The sequence below is a fragment of the Rutilus rutilus genome, assembly GCF_951802725.1.
Source record: "Rutilus rutilus genome assembly, chromosome: 1".
Taxonomy (NCBI): domain Eukaryota; kingdom Metazoa; phylum Chordata; class Actinopteri; order Cypriniformes; family Leuciscidae; genus Rutilus; species Rutilus rutilus.
The window spans coordinates 60,672,469-60,694,783 of record NC_140209.1 but is presented as its reverse complement, the minus strand read 5'-3'; the positions used below and the strand labels follow the sequence as shown (position 1 = coordinate 60,694,783).

Genomic DNA, 22,315 nt, shown 5'->3' with positions numbered 1-22,315 from the left:
ACTGTAAACAGCAGGTCTCGTCTCTTCTCACTCATTCTCAGCAAAGATGACTGCAAACGCTCTGATTATCTGCTCTCTACTGCTTTCTCTTGCTGGTGAGATTAGTGTTGAGTATTCAGAGCTTTATCAGAAGTGCTTTATAAATGTTGTATCATTCTTCTCATGAATTGTGTGTGTGACTGTAACACTGACTGATGTGCTGTGATGGCAGGTTGTTTTGCTGAGATCATTCTGACTCAGAGTCCATCCGTGAATCTGGTGTCTGTGGGAAGCAGCGTCACTCTCAACTGCGGCTCCAGTTCAAGTGTATCAACTTATTTAGCCTGGTATCACCAGAAACCTGGACAAACACACAAACTCCTGTTCTATAGTGTTGGTAACAAAGTGTCTGGAGTTTCTGAGAGATTCACTGATGGGAGATCAGGAACAAACTTCATGCTCAATATCAGAAATGTCCAGCCTGAAGATGCAGGAGATTATTACTGTCAGCAGCATTATGATTCATTAACACAGTGATACAGAGCCGTACAAAAACCCCTTCAGTGAAAGAGGAACTGCTGATTTAGACACTCACTGCACACATATTACAATATGATTAGAACCGGTTTTTAAAGTTTTGAACAGAAAAACAATTTCTGGGGACGGATTCACAAAACATTCACTGTTAAAAAATAAATAAGTTGAGGTCACTTAAAAAAAAAAAAAGTCGACCTATCACATTCAATTTTTTAAGTTAACTCAACTAATACCCAGTTAAAATCTACTTAAAATAATTGTTAATCTAATGAGTAGCAGGTCTTTTAAACGTAAAACTTATTGTCAAGGCTACTAAACAATGTTTAGCATTTAGCAATGCAAGCAGCTACTATCCTTGTTTTTTTAATTTCCATGTTTTATTTTCAAAGTTACACGACATGAACATAATTAGCCTCTTAAAACTAGAGGCACACAGTTTACCCTTTTCAATTAAGTTGCAAAAGTTGCAATGAGTGGAGCATATAGTCAACACAAATCTCCAACATGGTGATGATCAACCATTGTAATTCAGTAAAAATATGAACTCTGAAACGTATGACAGCTAAATAACAGATACATAACATGAGTCTGCCGTTCCTGAAGAATCTCCTGTGTGTTTCGGTTTTGTGTATTAATATTTTGATATCGTCATTCTGAGTCATTCGTGTTTGAATTTCTGTACAACACATGTGACGACTTTTCATTCCACAAAAGGTTCTTTAGATTTTCACAATGTTCTTCACACTGAGAAAAATCTGTTCTTTTTAGAAATGTTCACTGAAAGTTTCTTTGGGAAACCAACAAATAGTTCTTCTGTGGAATCACTGCAAAAAAAAAAAAAAAAAAAAAAAAAAAAAACTTTTAGACCTTTGTTTTGTAATACTTTTTATTTTATTTTAGATTAATTTTAATTACTGAGAAGGTTTAGTTTTTGTCAACAATAGCAACACTTCCAAATTCTGTTTCAAGATAACTTTATAGTTTCATAATTTACTGTGCAGGTGTTGTCATGCTTCACTGAGGGACATTTATTTTGGTATTTGAGATTAAATACTTTATAGGGAAGTCAAGTTCTTTTGCAGACCACCCTTTAAGATTTGAGAGGCTACATTATATTATAAGAATATTTAATGAAATATTTACTTCTAAACACTGGTTTTTAAAACTAGGACTATATAAAATAATAAATTATTAAAAAGATTTTTGTTCTTAAATTACACAAAAGGACTCAAAGACAGACACAGTATTATTTCTTTTATTTCAAGTACAACACAACATCATAGCATGCTCTTGTGTGAATGAACTCGAGAAGCAGAAGAGAGACATCAGCCAGAAGGATGAAGCAGAAGCCAGAGGAGAGACTGAGCGGATCTACTGATCTGAACACTGATCTCTCCTCAGTTGTGCAGTGACTGCAGGCTGGCCGCTCCGTGTGACCTCACAGCTCACTGAGACGCTCTTCATCCACTCCTGCTCAGAGAGAGTCAGGCTGCTGCTCCAGCTGTACAGAGCGTCCTTCTGCAGGAGCCCAGCGCTGCTCTCCTGAGCCCTGCTGCTGCCGTCCACCTTCCAGCTCAGGCTCCAGTCTGACGGAAAGCCCTCGCTGGCCACACACAGCAGTGTCGCTGTGTTCAGAGAGGAGATCTCTGCACTGGACGGGGGCAGGATGATCACTTTAGGAGGAGTGTTGCCTGAGAGAAGAAGAGCAGCGGGACAACAGACAAACAACTCGCTTAACAAACATCTTCAATATTATTAGAGGTTAAAGTGACAGACAACATTCTTACCATCAGTTTAAACAGACAAACTAATATAATAAAAGGCCACTTAAGTGCACTTAAAGAGAGACACTTGACTATGTTTCTTAACACACGCTTTAAAGAAGTTACTTTGATGTATTGAAAAATGTACATGTAAAGTTAATATATTTAAAATTTACTAAATTGCAGCTTAATCTTTACAAATGTGTAATCACAAGTTTATTTAAATATATGATGGGCACATTTCTTGAAAGTATCTTTTAGTTTACAAAAAAAAAGTCAGTACATTTTAACCATTTCAAAGACAATAGAATTAACGAAATTGACATAAAGATGTAATTAAGCCCTGCTTAAGTGGATTTAAAAGCACTCTAAAGTTTAACTAATTGCATTTAATGTTAAATTGAGCTATAATTTTTTTTTAAGTGTCTGAAAATAAATGTTGGTTCATACTTAATTATGTTAAAGCATATTATTATTTTGTAATAAGTACTCTTAAACGTTTCTTAATTGTACTTTTTTCACAAAGGAGGTGTAAAATATATTTTAAATTGTATTATATATTATAATTAAAAGTTATAGTTTAAAGTTTAAATGTGAAATTCTATATAAAGTATTACAATATCTGTTTTTCAAAACAACAAATTGATATATCATGAATAAGTTTTACAATTGTTTTGTTCAAAGTAGGTTGTATAGTACATTTTAAAATACAGGTATGGGTATTTATGTATGTATGTATGTATGTATTTATAAATTTATTCTAAGCACGTTTAAAAAAATATATTCTTCTCATGCTTCTTCTTATAGCATGTCAATATTTATCAAATGTATCTCTTTTCTTGGTCAATACAGGTGAAAATGTTCAAAACCTTTTTTTTGTAGTCAAGAGTTTTGTAGTATGTGTCTGTATTATCAACTCTCACATATAAACCTACACTACATTACTGTAAGCATATTAAATAGATTTTTTTTGTTCCACAAGACAAAGTAAAACATTCAATTTATAATGTCAAAAATGTATGACTAAATATGATAACACTGTACTGCATTAAAATAATTTGATTATTTACTCACTGCCAACATCCAGTCTGGTGCCGCCGCCGAAAGTCCATCACAGTGATACAAACTAATAGAGCAGATGTACAAAAACCTCCTGAACGCTTCAGTAACTGCACTGTTCACTGCATCAACAAAACAACATCTTTCATATGATTTAGTGTTGAGGTCGATTACAGTTCAATTAAAATAATAATAATAATAATTTAATTTTTATAAAAGGAAATTTTTATATAATATATGATTCTACATTTAATCATTGCAATCTAAACTCCAGTTGATTCACTGATGTTCAACTACTGAATGTTTATTAGAAATCATCAGCATATAGGAAACTATTGAGAAATATCAGATGATACTGACAAATTCTTAATAAGTAGAGAAACTAAAATAAATATCTTTTAAAACTGAATGTATTTATTTAAATCAGTGTGACACACTTTCTCCTGAAAGGAAGCTGCTTTGAATATGTGCAGCACCTCTTAGTTTAAGACGGACTGTCCGCCGGTCAGGACTGTAAACAGCAGGTCTCGTCTCTTCTCACTCATTCTCAGCAAAGATGACTGCAAACGCTCTGATTATCTGCTCTCTTCTGCTTTCTCTTGCTGGTGAGATTAGTGTTGAGTATTCAGAGCTTTATCAGAAGTGCTTTATAAATGTTGTATCATTCTTCTCATGTATGTGTGTTTGACTGTAACACTGACTGATGTGCTGTGATGGCAGGTTGTTTTGCTGAGATCATTCTGACTCAGAGTCCATCCGTGAATCTGGTGTCTGTGGGAAGCAGCGTCACTCTCAACTGCGGGTCCAGCAGTTCTAGTTTTACATCCAGTTTAGCCTGGTATCACCAGAAACCCGGACAAACACCCAAACTCCTGTTTTATTATGTTGGTAGCAAAGTGTCTGGAGTTTCTGAGAGATTCACTGATGGGAGATCAGGAACAAACTTCATGCTCAATATCAGAAATGTCCAGCCTGAAGATGCAGGAGATTATTACTGTCAGCAGTATTATGAATATCCATTAACACAGTGATACAGAGCCGTACAAAAACCCCTTCAGTGAAAGAGGAACTGTTGATTTAGACACTCACTGCACACATATTACACTATGATTGGAGCCGGTTTATAAAGTTCTGAACAGAAAAACCATTTCTGGGGCCGGATTCACAAAACATTCACTGTTAAAAAAATAAATAAGTTGAGCTAACTTAAAAAAAAAATAAGGCAACCTATCACATTCAACTTTTTAAGTTAACTCAACTAATTCCCAGTTAAAATCTTAAAATATTTGTTAATCTAATGAGTAGCAGGTCTTTTTAACGTAAAACTTATTGTCAAGGCTACTAAACAATGTTTAGCATTTAGCAATGCAAGCAGCTACAATACTTGTTTTTTAATTTCCATGTTTTATTTTCAAAGTTAGCTACACAACATTAACATAGTTAGCCTCTTAAAACTAGAGGCACACAGTTTACCCCTTTCAATTAAGTTGCAAAAGTTGCAATGAGTAGAGCATATAGCCAACACAAATCTCCAACATGGTGATGATCAACCTGTAATTCAGTAAAAATATGAACTCTGAAACTTATGACAGCTAAATAACAGATACATAACGTGAGTCTGCCGTTCCTGAAGAATCTCCTGTGTGTTTCAGTTTTGTGGATTAATATTTTGATATGGTCACTCTGAGTCATTTGTGTTTGAATTTCTGCGCAACACGCGTGTGACAACTTTCCATTCCACAAAAGGTTCTTTAGATTTTCACAATGTTCTTCACACTGAGAAAAAATCTGTTCTTTTTAGAACTGTTCACTGGAAGGTTCTTTGGGAAACCAAAAAATAGTTATTCTGTGGAATCACTGCAAAAAAAAAAAAAAAAAAAAAAACAAACAAACAAACAAAAAAACCTTTTGGACCTTTGTTTTGTAATATTTTTTTATTTTATTTTAGATTAATTTTAATTACTGAGAAGGTTTAGTTTTTGTCAACAATAGCAACACTTGTAAATGCTGTTTCAAGATAACTTTATAGTTTCATAATTTACTGTGCAGGTGTTGTCATGCTTCACTGAGTGAAATTTATTTTGGTATTTGAGATGAAATACTTTATAGGGAAGTCAACATGTCTCCCAATGTAACTCCATCTAATATTTATATATTTATTTTATGATGCTGACAACCCTATAAGATTTGAGAGGCTACATTATATTACAAGAACATTTATTGGAATATTTGTACTGCTAATCACTGATTTGTAATGGCAGGATATAAAACAGTAAATGGTTAAAAACAAATGATTTTTTTCTGAAATAACACAAAAGGACTCAAAGACAGACAGAGTATTATTTATTTTATTTCAAATATAACTGAACATCATAGCATGCTCTTGTGTGAATGAACTCGAGAAGCAGAAGAGAGACATCAGCCAGAAGGATGAAGCAGAAGCCAGAGGAGAGACTGAGCGGATCTACTGATCTGAACACTGATCTCTCCTCAGTTGTGCAGTGACTGCAGGCTGGCCGCTCCGTGTGACCTCACAGCTCACTGAGACGCTCTTCATCCACTCCTGCTCAGAGAGAGTCAGGCTGCTGCTCCAGCTGTACAGAGCGTCCTTCTGCAGGAGCCCAGCGCTGCTCTCCTGAGCCCTGCTGCTCCCGTCCACCTTCCAGCTCAGGCTCCAGTCTGACGGCCAGCCCTCGCTGGCCACACACAGCAGTGTCGCTGTGTTCAGAGAGGAGATCTCTGCACTGGACGGGGGCAGGATGATCACTTTAGGAGGAGTGTTGCCTGAGAGAAGAAGAGCAGCGGGACGACAGACAACTCGCTTAACAAACATCTTCAATGTTATTAGAGATTAAAGTGACAGACAACATTTCTACCATCAGTTTAAATGGACAAACTAATATAATAAAAGGCCACTTAAGTGCACTTAAAGAGAGACACTTTTATGACTATGTTTCTTAACACACTTAAGTATGCTTTTAAAAAAGTGCACCTTGTAAATAATGTGTTGTGATGCTTTAAAGAAGTACACTTATTTTGATGTAGAGTACCTCATTATAATTTTAACTCTAGTGTGTTATTCAATATTACAATTACAAGTTAATATATTTAAAATTTACTTAACTGCAGCTTCATCTCTACAAATGTGTAATCAAACATAAGTATGTTTAAATATATGATGGGCACGTTTCAATAGAAATTACATTAAAGTATTTTTTAACCATATATTGCAAAGACAATAGAAGTAATAATGAACTTACATATAAAGATGTAATTAAGCCTAGCTTAAGTAGGTTAAAAAGCACTCTAAAGTTTAGCTAATTGCATTTCATATGAACTTAAGCCATAATATTTTTTTTTTTAAATAACATGCAGTTAAGTGTCTGAAAACATACATTTTAGTTCACACTGAAGTATATGTTAAAGCATATTATTATTTTGTAATAAGTACTATTAGAAGTATCCTAAATTACACTTTTTTTTTCCAGAAGGGAGGTGTGAAATATATTTTAAATTGTATATATATATATTATAATTATACATTTTAAATTATTTTTAAATAAATTTTAAAGTTTAAATTAGAAATTCTATATAATGTATTACAATATCTGTTTTTCAAAACAACAAATTTATATTTCATGAATGTAAGTTCTACAATTATTTTATTTCAAAGAAGGTTGAAAATCTATGATAGCATATAGTACATTTTGAATACAGGTATGTTATGGGTATTTATGTATTTATGTACAGTATGTATGTATTTATTTATAAATGTATTCTAAGTAGTATGTCACATTTCAAAAAATATTCTTCTCATGCTCTTATAGCATGTCAATATTTATCAAATGTATCTCTTTTCCTGGTCATTACAGTTGAAAATGTTCAAAACTTTTTTTTTTTGTAGTCAAGAGTTTTGTAGTATGTGTCTGTATTATCATCTCACATATAAACCTACACTACATTACTGTAAGCATATCAATTTATTTATTTTTTGTTCCACAAGACAGAGTTAAACATTCCACTTATAATGTCAAACATATATGACTAAATATGATAACACTGCACTGAATTAAAATAATTTGATTATTTACTCACTGCCAACATCCAGTCTGGTGCCGCCGCCGAAAGTTCTTCACAGTGATACAAACTAATAGAGCAGATGTACAAAAACCTCCTGAACGCTTCAGTAACTGCACTGTTCACTGCATCTCCAAAACAACATCTTTCATTTGATTTAGTGTTGTGGTCGATTACAGTTCAATTAAAATAATAATAATAATCTTTTTTTTTTTTTTAAAGAAAATATTTCATAATATATGATTCTACATTTAAACATTGCAATCTAAACTCCAGTTGATTCACTGATGTTAAACTACTGAATGTTTATTAGAAATCATCAGCATATAGGAAACTATTGAGAAATATCAGATTGTACTGAAAAATTCTTAATAAGTAGATAAATTGAATTAAATATCTTTTACAACTTAACTAATTTATTTAAATCAGTGTGACACACTTTCTCCTGAAAGGAAGCCGCTTTGAATATGTGCACCACCTCTTAGTTTAAGACGGACTGTCCGCCGGTCAGGACTGTAAACAGCAGGTCTCGTCTCTTCTCACTCATTCTCAGCAAAGATGACTGCAAACGCTCTGATCATCTGCTCTCTACTGCTTTCTCTTGCTGGTGAGATTAGTGTTGAGTATTCAGAGCTTTTTCAGAAGTGCTTTATAAATGTTGTATCATTCTTCTCATGTATTGTGTGTTTGACTGTAACACTGACTGATGTGCTGTGATGGCAGGTTGTTTTGCTGAGATCATTCTGACTCAGAGTCCATCCGTGAATCTGGTGTCTGTGGGAAGCAGCGTCACTCTCAACTGCGGGTCCAGCAGTACTAGTTTAACAAGCAGTTTAGCCTGGTATCACCAGAAACCCGAACAAACACCCAAACTCCTGTTCTCTAGTGTTGGTAGCAAAGTGTCTGGAGTTTCTGAGAGATTCACTGATGGGAGATCAGGAACAAACTTCATGCTCAATATCAGAAATGTCCAGCCTGAAGATGCAGGAGATTATTACTGTCAGCAGCGTTATCAATATCCATTAACACAGTGATACAGAGCCGTACAAAAACCCCTTCAGTGAAAGAGGAACTGATGATTTAGACACACACTGCACACATATTACACTAGGATTGGAGCCGTTTTTTAAAGTTCTGAACATACACAAAAAAAATCTGCGGCCGCATTCACAAAATATTCTTAAAAATAAAATTCATCTTAACTGCTATCTAATAATTTTTTAACAATACTTTTTTTTTTTGTGTGGAAAATTACTATTCCCAAAAATACTTCTTAAGCATAATCTTATCTTTTTTCTTAAAACCGTTCTTGAGACATCTGCATCTTTTGACAAGCTCTTCAATAAAAGAAATAAAAATAACAATTTGTAACTTTAAAATTAAAAACGCAACACTCATTACTAAACTCTGGTCAAAGCAGTTGCTGCAAAAATAGTGTGCAACCTTATGATGATAATTACAGCAATCTGCAGGCAGCTGAAAAAGATGGGCTGAGGAGTTTTATCAGCAAGGTCTGCCATACAGTCAGAAAATTAGGACAGTCCATCCATGAGCCAGTGGAGGAGTCCTGGATCATCAACTTCGATATGGAGCAGCTCCCACCAATCTCCCCACTCCCAAACTCTTCCCTTCTCAGTCCGGTCCAGTGAATGTCATTGATAACCCTGTCCCACCCATTGTCCTGCCACTCCCATTACCTCCACACTCAAAGCTGGCTCCACCCAGTCCCCTGGACTCACCTGTTCCTCTGGTGCCTCTCCTCAGCTCCACCAGCACCTCTGACTCTCTCCAGCTCTTCAGCTCCACCTGCACCTCTGACTCTCTCCAGCTCTTCAGCTCCACCTGCACCTCTGACTCTCTCCAGCTCTTCAGCTCCACCTGCACCGCTGACTCTCTCCAGCTCCACCTGCACCGCTGACTCTCTCCAGCTCTTCAGCTCCACCTGCACCACTGACTCTCTCCAGCTCTTCTGCTCCACCTGCACCGCTGACTCTCTCCAGCTCTTCTGCTCCACCTGCACCGCTGACTCTCTCCAGCTCTTCAGCTCCACCTGCACCGCTGACTCTCTCCAGCTCTTCATCTCCACCTGCACCACTGACTCTCTCCAGCTCTTCAGCTCCACCTGCACCGCTGACTCTCTCCAGCTCTTCGGCTCCACCTGCACCGCTGACTCTCTCCAGCTCTTCAGCTCCACCTGCACCTCTGACTCTCTCCAGCTCTTCAGCTCCACCTGCACCTGACTCTCTCCAGCTCTTCTGCTCCACCTGCACCTCTGACTCTCTCCAGCTCTTCAGCTCCACCTGCACCGCTGACTCTCTCCAGCTCTTCAGCTCCACCTGCACCTCTGACTCTCTCCAGCTCTTCAGCTCCACCTGCACCGCTGACTCTCTCCAGCTCTTCGGCTCCACCAGCACCTCTGACTCTCTCCAGCTCCACCTGCACCTCTGACTCTCTCCAGCTCTTCAGCTCCACCTGCACCTCTGACTCTCTCCAGCTCTTCAGCTCCACCTGCACCGCTGACTCTCTCCAGCTCCACCTGCACCGCTGACTCTCTCCAGCTCTTCAGCTCCACCTGCACCGCTGACTCTCTCCAGCTCTTCTGCTCCACCTGCACCGCTGACTCTCTCCAGCTCTTCAGCTCCACCTGCACCGCTGACTCTCTCCAGCTCTTCATCTCCACCTGCACCACTGACTCTCTCCAGCTCTTCAGCTCCACCTGCACCGCTGACTCTCTCCAGCTCTTCGGCTCCACCTGCACCGCTGACTCTCTCCAGCTCTTCTGCTCCACCTGCACCGCTGACTCTCTCCAGCTCTTCGGCTCCACCTGCACCGCTGACTCTCTCCAGCTCTTCGGCTCCACCTGCACCGCTGACTCTCTCCAGCTCTTCATCTCCACCTGCACCGCTGACTCTCTCCAGCTCTTCGGCTCCACCTGCACCGCTGACTCTCTCCAGCTCTTCATCTCCACCTGCACCACTGACTCTCTCCAGCTCTTCAGCTCCACCTGCACCGCTGACTCTCTCCAGCTCTTCTGCTCCACCTGCACCGCTGACTCTCTCCAGCTCTTCAGCTCCACCTGCACCGCTGACTCTCTCCAGCTCTTCATCTCCACCTGCACCACTGACTCTCTCCAGCTCTTCAGCTCCACCTGCACCGCTGACTCTCTCCAGCTCTTCTGCTCCACCTGCACCGCTGACTCTCTCCAGCTCTTCGGCTCCACCTGCACCGCTGACTCTCTCCAGCTCTTCATCTCCACCTGCACCACTGACTCTCTCCAGCTCTTCAGCTCCACCTGCACCGCTGACTCTCTCCAGCTCTTCTGCTCCACCTGCACCGCTGACTCTCTCCAGCTCTTCAGCTCCACCTGCACCGCTGACTCTCTCCAGCTCTTCATCTCCACCTGCACCACTGACTCTCTCCAGCTCTTCAGCTCCACCTGCACCGCTGACTCTCTCCAGCTCTTCGGCTCCACCTGCACCACTGACTCTCTCCAGCTCTTCAGCTCCACCTGCACCGCTGACTCTCTCCAGCTCTTCGGCTCCACCTGCACCACTGACTCTCTCCAGCTCTTCAGCTCCACCTGCACCGCTGACTCTCTCCAGCTCTTCTGCTCCACCTGCACCGCTGACTCTCTCCAGCTCTTCAGCTCCACCTGCACCGCTGACTCTCTCCAGCTCTTCATCTCCACCTGCACCGCTGACTCTCTCCAGCTCTTCAGCTCCACCTGCACCGCTGACTCTCTCCAGCTCTTCAGCTCCACCTGCACCACTGACTCTCTCCAACTCTTCGGCTCCACCTGCACCGCTGACTCTCTCCAGCTCTTCAGCTCCACCTGCACCGCTGACTCTCTCCAGCTCTTCGGCTCCACCTGCACCGCTGACTCTCTCCAGCTCTTCAGCTCCACCTGCACCGCTGACTCTCTCCAACTCTTCAGCTCCACCTGCACCGCTGACTCTCTCCAGCTCTTCAGCTCCACCTGCACCGCTGACTCTCTCCAGCTCTTCAGCTCCACCTGCACCACTGACTCTCTCCAACTCTTCAGCTCCACCTGCACCGCTGACTCTCTCCAGCTCTTCTGCTCCACCTGCACCGCTGACTCTCTCCAGCTCTTCAGCTCCACCTGCACCACTGACTCTCTCCAGCTCTTCAGCTCCACCTGCACCGCTGACTCTCTCCAGCTCTTCAGCTCCACCTGCACCACTGACTCTCTCCAGCTCTTCATCTCCACCTGCACCGCTGACTCTCTCCAGCTCTTCATCTCCACCTGCACCGCTGACTCTCTCCAGCTCTTCAGCTCCACCTGCACCGCTGACTCTCTCCAGCTCTTCAGCTCCACGTGCACCGCTGACTTCAATATAAGCCTTCTCATTAAATTATTTATTATTGTGTTTTATTAGTGACACATTTGGGGAGAGGAAAAAATATTCCAAAACCTTCTGAAAATACAATATGATAATTAACTGCACAATTACTAGAAATGTGTACCTTGGATATTAGGCTATACAGTTCGCATCCATACAAATTTGTGGGAAAATACACCTTTTTTCCAAGACGTTTCCAACTCTGACTTTGAACCAATTCTTTAGAATGGCCCACGTATAGTGAATATATAATTGCGTTGCAGGTCAATTTAAGGCTTTTAAACCTTTTTTAAAAGGTTTCTAAAAGTTTCTGTAAGGGGCTACAGTGCTTCTAGTAAAAAAAGTTAGTATGGAGCCCTGATCAACATTACGTAAATTAATAAAATATTATACCATCTCACTCAAAGACAATTTTTTTCCACTTTTGAAGTCTAGCAAGAAAATTTTGTCGTAATAAAATATTTAGTTTGGTTATCTCCAAAGCTATATTGTTGTCACAGAACAGAAGTCTGTGCAAAATTGGTTTGAAAGGAACCTTATGCAAAAACACTGCCTGATAGTCATCATAGCTTTCAGAATTACTTGCAAATTACAGATAGTTGTGTTTAATTAGGGTTGTAACTAAAGTCTGCAGGACACTAGTCCAGGACTGGAGTTGGTATGGTTCTTAACGTTTTTAGCTGAGGACCCACAAGTGAATTCTAGTAGTTAACTGGGACTCAAGAAGTGTGGACAAATCTTTGATTAATTATAATTAAGATATTGTCAACATTATCACAAAAGTATGTATAGGCAAATAGTAGACAAACACTCCTATTTAATAAAACTCAGTAGGTCTACTTGTTTTTTTTTTGTCCCATGCAGGTTTCTTACATGAACAACACACACACACACACACACACACGCGCACACACATACTATAGCCTACTATAGCCTACAATTCAATAGATTGCCTAGCATTAATCCCTAAGTGTCGTCACCATCTGCATTTAAACAAAGCTATTACTGAAAAATTGCACTTCGTTACTATCATTACTATTTAACATTTTTCATATCGATTTCAAGCAAAGCACAAGTAGCTCTACTCAGTGGACATGGCATGCTGCCTGGTCATCAAAAATGATTTGAGTCAAAAAATTTAATGGATTCCACAGTAGCCTATACCTTAAAAGTTTTGTTTACAGCAATTACTTAACCAGCCTAGTTGTTGACGAGTTGCTCTGTGCCCTTCACAGTGATTATAGTAAGTGTAGTGACGCTTTAAAATATTTTTTTTGAATCAATTGAAACAATTGCTTCGCAAAATGATTCGTTGTTTCGAAGCCTTCAAAACGCGACACGCTGGTGACCCCTGCTGGTCAAATCGTGTAAATGCGACGAAAATTCAGCCCAAACTTGCATAAAACCACATTTTACGTACGCAATTTAAGCAAATGTTTCATTAAAAATGTACTCTATTAAATGCTATTAACAAATAATACCATACAAATGAAGTGTCTGTATAAAATGTGCTTTTTTTTAGTTAAAATATAGGGCTTGATTTGTTTTATGGGGGCTGCTTGGTTAATCAGGCCTAAGAGACTATTACCTACAACTGTCCCTTTTATACAAATGTGGCATTACAATGTCTACAGAAATCAGGCAAAACTATATAGACACTGGTTCATAAACTGACATTTCGAAACGTTTGAAAACAGTTTGTTTGAAGTAACGAAGCCTCGTTTATTGGAATCACGTGACTTTAGCAGTGCGACACCCGCTCCGAATCACTGATTCGAACCAAATGATTCTCAAAGGTTTCGAAGCTTCACAAAGGAGTGATTCACGCCCGCCCGTCACTGGGTGTCAGTAGTGAGGTTGATAGATAACATTGGAGCTCGCGCAGAAGAAATCGTTATGGTTGTTTGGAAACCGCAGTAAACGTTGGTCTTCTTCAATAGCTATTTACAACATTCCCAGGTTTTCCTTTGTAAATACGAAGATAAAACCACGTGACTCTGTAGCAGTAGACCTGTAAACCGGCTCAGTTTTGTTGTTGGTCAATAGGTAGTTGATCATGAACGTGGCTAAAAGTGGTTATCGTGTCTTCTCGGCCAACTCTACGCCCGCGTGCATTGAGCTCTCTAAGAGGATTACTGAGTAAGTAAAGTATCCTACGATCAATTGCTCGATATTTAACATGGTCTTGATGTATAAATGTGATGTTATTGGGATACTGGCCTAAAGATCAGCAGATCCTGGCCTGTTTCTTCGCACATCACTTTGATGATTTCATTTAGGCTAGTTGTAAAAGATTGGGATTGATAACTGATCTATAAAGCATCACCATTGTGCTCTTGAACATCAGAGAAGTGGACCTGTAATAAGTGTACTTGCTTTGGGAAGTAAATGTAATGTTTATCTTGTGCACGTGAAGAGATCAGGAACAGTGGGCTATTCATCACATAAGCTGTGCATGTGACTGACGGCTCTTGGAAATGTCCTGCATTCATTGCAAACTCTTGACTGAACGAATACAAATCTATTTAATCACACTGTCATGCAACTCTGCTTCACAGTTCCTCTCATGATAATAAACTCTTTGCAAACCTGTCCTGATTTTCTGCTTGTGTTTGCGCAGGCGTCTTGGAGTCGAGCTGGGGAAATCAGTTGTTTACCAGGAGTCAAACAGAGGTGATCAATAATGCTTGCTTTGTTCAAATACAGGTTGACCCTTGATACCCTGTACGTTTTGACACGGACTGAACTCATTTTCACTATAATTTGATTTTAAAAAGTCATATATTGTGCAAACAAAAGCTTGTATGCTGCAAATCTTAATACATAAAAGTGGGTTTAGTGTCCTTGTACTTACTCAAGTAGTAATAACAGTAAATCATTAATAATTGCAAACATCTAACCCTAATTATATAGTAAGTACATGTTGTTAATTGATATTACTTGGTACTTAATTATATAATTACACTGTAACAAGGACTCCTTGAAATAAAGTGCTACACTTTATTTGGTAACACTTTATTTGGTTACATATGTTACATTTACTTACCATAGTAATAACAGTACATTTTGCATAATTACATACAACTAAACATCAACCAAATCCTAATCCTTCCCTAACCCTAGAGTAAGTGCATGTTGTTAATTAATATTACCCAGTACTTAAATGTATAATTACACTGTACAGTGTCTTTGTTACACAGTAATTATATATTTAAGTACTGAGTAATATTAAGTAACTACATGTACTTACTCTAGTGTGAGGATTAGGATTTGGTTGAGGGTTAATTGCATGTAATTATGCATAATTTTAGTACTACAGTAACTAAATGTAACACATGTAACAATGACACTGTAAAATAGTGTAACCAAATGTGATTCTCCTTACTGAATTACATCACTGATTTGTTTGTAATTACTAGATTTAGAAGACCATCACTGCATTTTTTCAATTTCAAGCTTCATCTGGATCTCTCAAAGTCTGCACTATTTATGACAATAATGTTCCTACATCACACCAAACTAAAAGGATTATTTCATATCTGTACAGGAGAACTTCTCACAAAACCATTTTAGCTAATTGACAACACATGCGCACACATGAATTTGTTCTTAATCTCGTTCTAATGTTAATGAATCTGGAGTATTCTAAATGAGCGACCGCGTGTCCGAGGTTATAGTCGTTTGCATAAAACACGCCCAAACATTCTCCAAATAAGGGCTTTCTGTGCGACCCTTCCTTTACAGCCTTTCATCACGCTCAGCAAACATGTGACCTCCTCTAAAGACGTATCTGAGAGCACATGCATCTGCAAAAACCAGCTCAAACACAATAAACACCTTTTTTACCCAGATTTTACCACAAGAAACCTTGCAGATGAGCCGTAACACGGCTTACTTCTTAATATTTCACTGTATATGATGAAATGGAAGATGCAATAGTCTTTTCTTCTTTCTTGTGACGTAAGTCAGAGTGAAACGGCTTCTCGAATAAGAAAAAAAATGTAGGACGAGAATTGTTTGTGTCCATGTGGAATTGATTGGATGGTTGTGGTTTGCTATTGGTGGATCTCATGTGAGTGACAGGTTGCTCCGCCCTCACGCCGGTAAACGCATCATCAGAGAAGAGGAGAGATGCTGGAGGGGAAGATATTTTGATTAAAGACTACAAGACGCATTAATTAAAAACAAAATATGTGCATGGATATATTGTTTATAATAAATCCTGCAATATTCCATATAAATAAGAATTGTCAATTTTGATTTCATGGTGACTTTATGATGAAATATTATGTGGTTTCACTTTTACCAAATTCTTTAAAAAATTTTATTTAGTAACAACTTTTAGTACAAAAGCTGGTGAATCGTGATTTGTTCTTGATAACATTTGTGTGTTAGTGACCATGTGTCCGAAAAAGCCAACTTTATAGTAGAAGAAAAACACTATCTGAAAAAAAAAAACGAAAATGAATGTCCGAATTCATAGCATTCATAAACCAGTAGGTGAAAAGTACCCGGACGACCTTCTTCATACGGCCAGATTGTGTATCCACGTATGAAATGCGTATCTGATGGACACTTAACTATCCCATGAGGCCACACGAGAGGATTTAAGACAGTGAAGCTCATGTCACATGATGATGACAGATGTCCAAACCTCATTCATACTACAAACTATATACAGAAGTTTTTTAATGCTCACAAAGTAAATTTCTTATCTTTGTTTGAGGTAAAATATAACATTTCACCCAAAAACCAGTTAGTAGCAACTGAATAATCCATTTAATGTTGCTTTTTCGATGCGTTTGCTTTTATCTTACAGAAACGAGAGTTGAGATCAAAGAGTCTGTGAGAGGCCAAACAATCTTCATCATCCAAACCATTCCCAGGTAAGAGTTAAGAAATCAGCACTTTTATTGAGTCTGTGCATTTTGCAATCTAAAATCATATATAATGCATCATTGTACACAAGGTGATATGTTTAATGTGAGTTGTAGTTGCCAGTTAAAGGGTTAGTTCACCTAAAAATCATTTACTCACCCACTTTTTCCATTGAAATCAAAAGGTGAAAAGCCCTGCTTTTTAGTATTTATCTACATGGCATCTTACCTTTTATTCTGAACTGCATGTAGTCGTCTTTCAGGCCCAGAAGCGTTTTAGCACAGTTAGCTAAAATCTATTTTTCTGTCTCTGTCAGAGATGTCAACACGGCTATTATGGAGCTGCTGATTATGGCCTATGCACTGAAGACCTCCTGTGCCAAGAACATCATCGGCGTGATCCCCTACTTCCCCTACAGTAAACAGTGTAAGATGAGGAAGAGAGGGTCTATAGTGTGCAAACTGCTCGCTTCCATGTTAGCTAAAGCAGGTAATGCATTACAATGTGTCTGATGTTCCTACTTCTGTTTTCACACTACCACTCAAATGTTTGGACGTAACATTCAGTCTTTATTATTATACGTGCGTGCTGAACACTTGATGACTGCTGTTCCTTCAGTGTCTGCTTCAAATGAAAACTATTCATTTTACAAAAACGTTTTGCTCTCTGCATTGATAACTAGGTCTGACTCATATAATCACAATGGATCTGCACCAGAAAGAGATCCAGGGCTTCTTTACATTCCCCGTGGACAACCTGCGGGCTTCTCCATTCCTGCTGCAGTACATCCAGGAGGAGGTTGGCAGCATCCACAGCCAAAAACTTCACCTTTTTAATTGTTAAAATGATAAATAATTAATTAATATTGATCATTTCTCTTCTTCCTATTTCTGTTTTGCATAGGTTCCTGATTATAGAAATGCTATCATTGTAGCCAAGTCCCCATCTGCTGCAAAACGGTAACTGTTCCTGGATTTGTTTTCCATGTGTGTTTGTTTTGTGGGTGAAAGCAGGCCTAGATGGAAGTGGATGAGGGAGTGGATTTAAACATTGTGCAATGGGGTAAACTGAGCTGAGAACGCTACATTTTTTAGATGAAAGTGTTATCCAATTAAATAACATGCAAGGGGCAGATAAAGCACATCACTTTGTGGATGGCTGCACATTTGCAGAGATTTGTGAGTGCAGATTGAATGTGGGTCTGCTTGTTTATAGTATTTCATAAACAAAACTTTCAGGGTGCTTGAATTGCCTCATTATGCTTTTTTGGGATATTTCCTTTCATGTAATATATAATATAGCTGTTTGTGAATGTTAAAGGTCTTTGAAATTTTGGAGATCATAGTGCAGATAAATGGAGTTGACCACTTCTGAACTGCCTGAAACGATTACAATTACAGTCTTGCTTCCTGTTAAAAATTGATACGGTAAACCCGACACCCTAGCTCCAAGAGCTATGGTAATAGTGTTTGGTTTCCGACAATCACTGTAACCGGTCGACCAATCACAACAGACTGGACTTATATGACCAATCAGAGCAGAGTAGACCAATCACAACAGACTGGGTCATCTGACCAATCACAACAGACTGAACCATCTGACCAATCACAACAGACTGAACCATCTGACCAATCAGAGCAGAGTAGACCAATCACAACAGACTGGGCTATCTGACCAATCACAACAGACTGGGCCATCTGACCAATCACAACAGACTGAACCATCTGACCAATCAGAGCAGAGTAGACCAATCACAACAGACTGGGTCATCTGACCAATCAGAGCAGAGTAGACCAATCACAACAGACTGGGTCATCTGACCAATCACAACAGAGTGAACCATCTGACCAATCAGAGCAGAGTAGACCAATCACAACAGACTGGACCATCTGACCAATCACAACATGACCAATCAGAGCAGAGTAGATCAATCACAGCAGACTAGACCAGAGGTCTTCAATCCTGCTCCTCGAGAGCCACTGTCCTGCAGAGTTTAGTTCCAACCTGCTTCAGCACACCTGCCTTTGAATATCCAAGCGATTCTGAAGAGCTTGATGAGCTGATTCAGGTTTGTTTGATTAGGGTTGGAACTAAACTTTGCAGGACAATGGCCCTCCAGGAGCAGGATTGAAGACCTCTGGACTAGACTATCCTCTCGGAAATGAGGGGTTTAGGGAGAACAAATCTTTTATTGAACAGTTTCAGACACTGTGAGATGCTGCAATGAATATTATGAGAACATTAAAGTGTTTTTTTGACCTTGGATGCATATAAACCTATTGTAGACTTAAAAACATACTTTAAAAGCATAATGGGGCACTTTAAGTGTTTTATAGGGGCTTTTTAAGTGTCATACAGATTTACACTGTTAGCAAACCAGATTGTTAAGTGGAATCAGAACCAGAACAATTCCATTAACTGCATAGTTCTAACAAAAAAGCTTTTTTCTATTCCCCACACAAGATAATGTAATGTGGATTTTACGTGCTTTTTCAGTTTAAGAGCTTGACAGACACGGTCACTAAATGTGTTCAGGAATGCTAAAACTCCTAGAATCACTGAATCACAAGCCTGACACTCATGAACATCTAGGCAAGAGGCCCATAAGCAACATCTCTGTACGTGTCCCCTCTCTTGTCGTTGTCTCTTCAGGGCTCAGTCGTATGCGGAGCGTTTGCGCCTCGGTCTGGCCGTCATGCACGGAGAAGCTCAGTGTTCGGAGTCAGACATGGCGGATGGGCGGCATTCTCCTCCATGTGTCCGCAACACCTTTGGACACTCCGGCTTGGAGTTGCCATGTAAGAGCCACCACACTGTAGATCTGCACGACCCAGCAGCTTGAACCCTGTGACTAAGCATTATTAAGAGTTTTAACTAGTTTATAAACACTAACTAGACCAGCAAAACAGCTGAACACTCACAAAACATGTCCTGCTTATATTTGACCCTAAAAGCAAAAGAAAGTAATGGTTATTTTTTTTTATAAACAAAATTAATGTTAATAATTTTACATTGAGATTGTATTTTCTGGCAAAAAATCTCATTCTTATTAGTGTAATAATAATAAAAAAAACAACATCAAAGATATGAAATTTAGGATGTGAAGTATTTGTACCTCATGGTAGTATGTGTTGTACTGCCTTTAAGGTGATTAAGTAACAACATTGTATTTCAGTAATATTTTACTGTATTGTATTACAGTATTAAGAATTACCAGTAAGAAATATGGGAATTTAATCACAAAAACTATAAAGAAGCAGTGTGGTTTTGAGAATTAGGGTGGAAATGGTCCATGTACGTTGCATTCATTAGTTTTTGGTTTAATATTGAAAGTAGAAAAGTGATACAACAGCGCCTTTTTTGATCAAGCCGAATTCTTGTTGAAAATTTTAATTTTAAATGATTTTTTTTTTTCTGCTTTCAGTATGTATATATATATATATATATATATATATATATATATATATACTGAAAGCAGAAAAAAAAAATCATTTAAAATTTATATATATATATATATATATATATATATATATATATATATATATATATATATATATAAAAAAAAGAATGTACACAGACTGAAAAATTGTCATGACAATAAAGCCACAGTACAAAAAAGACTTGGTAGGGAAACAAATTATGTTTAATTGTATTTAGCCTATGCAATTTAAATTTACAAAAAAAAAAAAAAAAAAGATAAATATATATAGATTTTGGGGTGAAATGTAATCAAGACATGTTTTTGTGAGATTTATACCGTGATCCTGTTAATGAAAGGGTCGATTGCAGCATTCAGCCTGCCGAATAGCTGATTCTGGAGATCTGTTAAGTAGTTCAAGATAGGTCAAGCCCTCCCACATTCATTTAGCACTGTCTCTAGATGTCTAGGCTTTGTCTCAAAACCTAGTCAGTACGTGAGCTACCTAGACAATCTGCTCAGTTCTAAAACCCAGCAAGCCACCAAACTAGAAAAACAGTTTATGCAATATTGGTAGCTCTTGACTCGGAATGTCTTAGTATTAATGTCTAAGTATTTAGAAGTTGATTAAACTTCTTCCCTATTGTGACATACTGTATATCACAGTGAAACTAACTAAATATTTCAAAATGGGGACCTCAGCTTTAACTCTTTAAGATTTTGAGTGGGACCTACTAGCAGTCCAATTGGTTAGAGTGGGTTGGCTAATTGAATGGTGACTTTCATTCCAGTAATCAACAGTGCCCAATACTGTATGGTCCTGAGATTTTTAAACAAACTTTGAAAAATATATCTCTCTGAAGCGTTTAAGCACAATTAAAGCACTGCACAAACTCTTAGAATATGCTTGACTTATGTTAGTTACTAGGGCTGCATGATATTGAAGAAAAATGCGATATGCGATAACTCATTAAATAATGCGATATTCAATATGCGATACAATAATGATTAAAGTGTGTAAAATAAACTTAAATTATCTTTAAAATATCTTTAAAAAGACAAGTCATCTAGGTTTTGAGAGACAGCTATTATTTTCAGTGTTCCATGTGCTATTGTTTTAGATTTTAAGATACCTGCGTCTTACCTTGAGCACACAGTTTACTTAATTAAGAAGTTCATAAACGCACTGTGATATTTAGCATATTAATTTATGAGCAGATTTTGTGTGGTATGTGTCTTGGCCTTTATATACTCACATTGCCTGAGAGGAGTTCACTCCAAGTAGCTCTATGTACATTTATGGTTTTTGTGTGGACTTTAACAATCCTCAAAAGACCCACTCTTGTCTTTGTTCTCAATTTGAAGGCACTTAATTCAACTTGAAGTATAAAAAAAGTTTATTTGAAAGCTTAGAAAAATGTTTTAAGGTTTAATAAGGATTGTTGAAGTCTTAGTTTCTTGTTTGTATGTTCTATCATTTGTGTGTGGATTTTTGTTTAACGTGATGTTTATTTATTGGTAATAGGCAAACAACAAGTTCCGTTCCCAGGCATAGAGCTCCCAAGTATGATGGTTAACTATATTTGCTACCGATCACATCAGTGAACACGCTGAAATGTTTCCTATTGCATGCGTGCAGTGGCTGAGGTCTCTCAGTGTCTGTGATCCCAGCACTCTGAAGTACTTACTCTATTCACCATAAGGTCTTTATCAATTCACCCAAAAATGTTTCATTATTACTCACCCTTGTGTCGTTCCAAACCCGTAAGATTTTCGTTCATCTTTGGAACACAAATTAAGATATTTTAAATGAAATATGAGAGATTTCTGTCCTTCCATTGACAGCTACGCAGCTACCACTTTGACGCTTCAAAAAGTCCATAAAGGGATCATACAACTTATTTGCTTGATGCATGAGAACAAACCTCATTGGTTCTTACTGAACCTCAAGCATGCTGTGTAACTGAGTAATGAATCTCATTGGTTCTTGCTGAAGCTCAAACGTGCTGCGTAACACGAGAATGAACCTCATTGGTTCTTGCTGAAGCTCAAACGTGCTGCGTAACACAATAATGAATTTCATTGGTTCTTGAGAAGCTCAAATGTGCTGCGTAATGCAAGAATGAACCTCATTGGTTCTTGCTGAAGCCCAAGCTTGCTGTGCAACACAATAATGAATTTCATTGGGTCTTGAGAAGCTCAAATGTGCTGCGTAATGCAAGAATGAATCTCATTGGTTCTTG

At 38.5% G+C, this 22,315-nt stretch overlaps 1 protein-coding gene and 3 gene segments (V, D, J or C); 3 read left to right on the top strand and 1 right to left on the bottom strand.

Moving 5' to 3' along the window:
* The first annotated feature begins 46 nt into the window (after positions 1–46).
* Positions 47–516, top strand: LOC311304953 (immunoglobulin kappa variable 3-11-like). The segment is given in 2 exons: positions 47–95; positions 212–516.
* Positions 517–1,757: 1,241 nt separating this feature from the next.
* Positions 1,758–3,384, bottom strand: LOC311304945 (Ig lambda chain C region-like; the record flags this gene model as incomplete). The annotated part of the segment is given in 2 exons: positions 1,758–2,207; positions 3,354–3,384.
* Positions 3,385–3,924: 540 nt separating this feature from the next.
* The window catches only part of prpsap1 (phosphoribosyl pyrophosphate synthetase-associated protein 1), a 31,161-nt gene continuing 12,770 nt past the window's right edge, over positions 3,925–22,315 (top strand). For 2 of the 4 annotated variants that reach the window (XR_014628416.1, XM_084417466.1), the window contains exons 1-7: positions 13,387–13,915; positions 14,397–14,449; positions 16,596–16,662; positions 16,971–17,143; positions 17,337–17,452; positions 17,558–17,613; positions 19,307–19,452. Coding sequence is in view for 3 of the 4 variants with exons in the window: in XM_084417466.1 (XP_084273592.1) it covers positions 13,833–13,915; positions 14,397–14,449; positions 16,596–16,662; positions 16,971–17,143; positions 17,337–17,452; positions 17,558–17,613; positions 19,307–19,452 (694 nt within the window). In the remaining variant the exon portion in view is untranslated. Of the gene's footprint in view, positions 3,944–7,903; positions 8,023–13,386; positions 13,916–14,396; positions 14,450–16,595; positions 16,663–16,970; positions 17,144–17,336; positions 17,453–17,557; positions 17,614–19,306; positions 19,453–22,315 lie in introns of those variants that run through there. The other 2 variants (XM_084417468.1, XM_084417467.1) reach the window with 2 other exon arrangements.
* Positions 7,974–8,449, top strand: LOC311304943 (Ig kappa chain V-V region MOPC 21-like). The segment is given in 2 exons: positions 7,974–8,022; positions 8,139–8,449.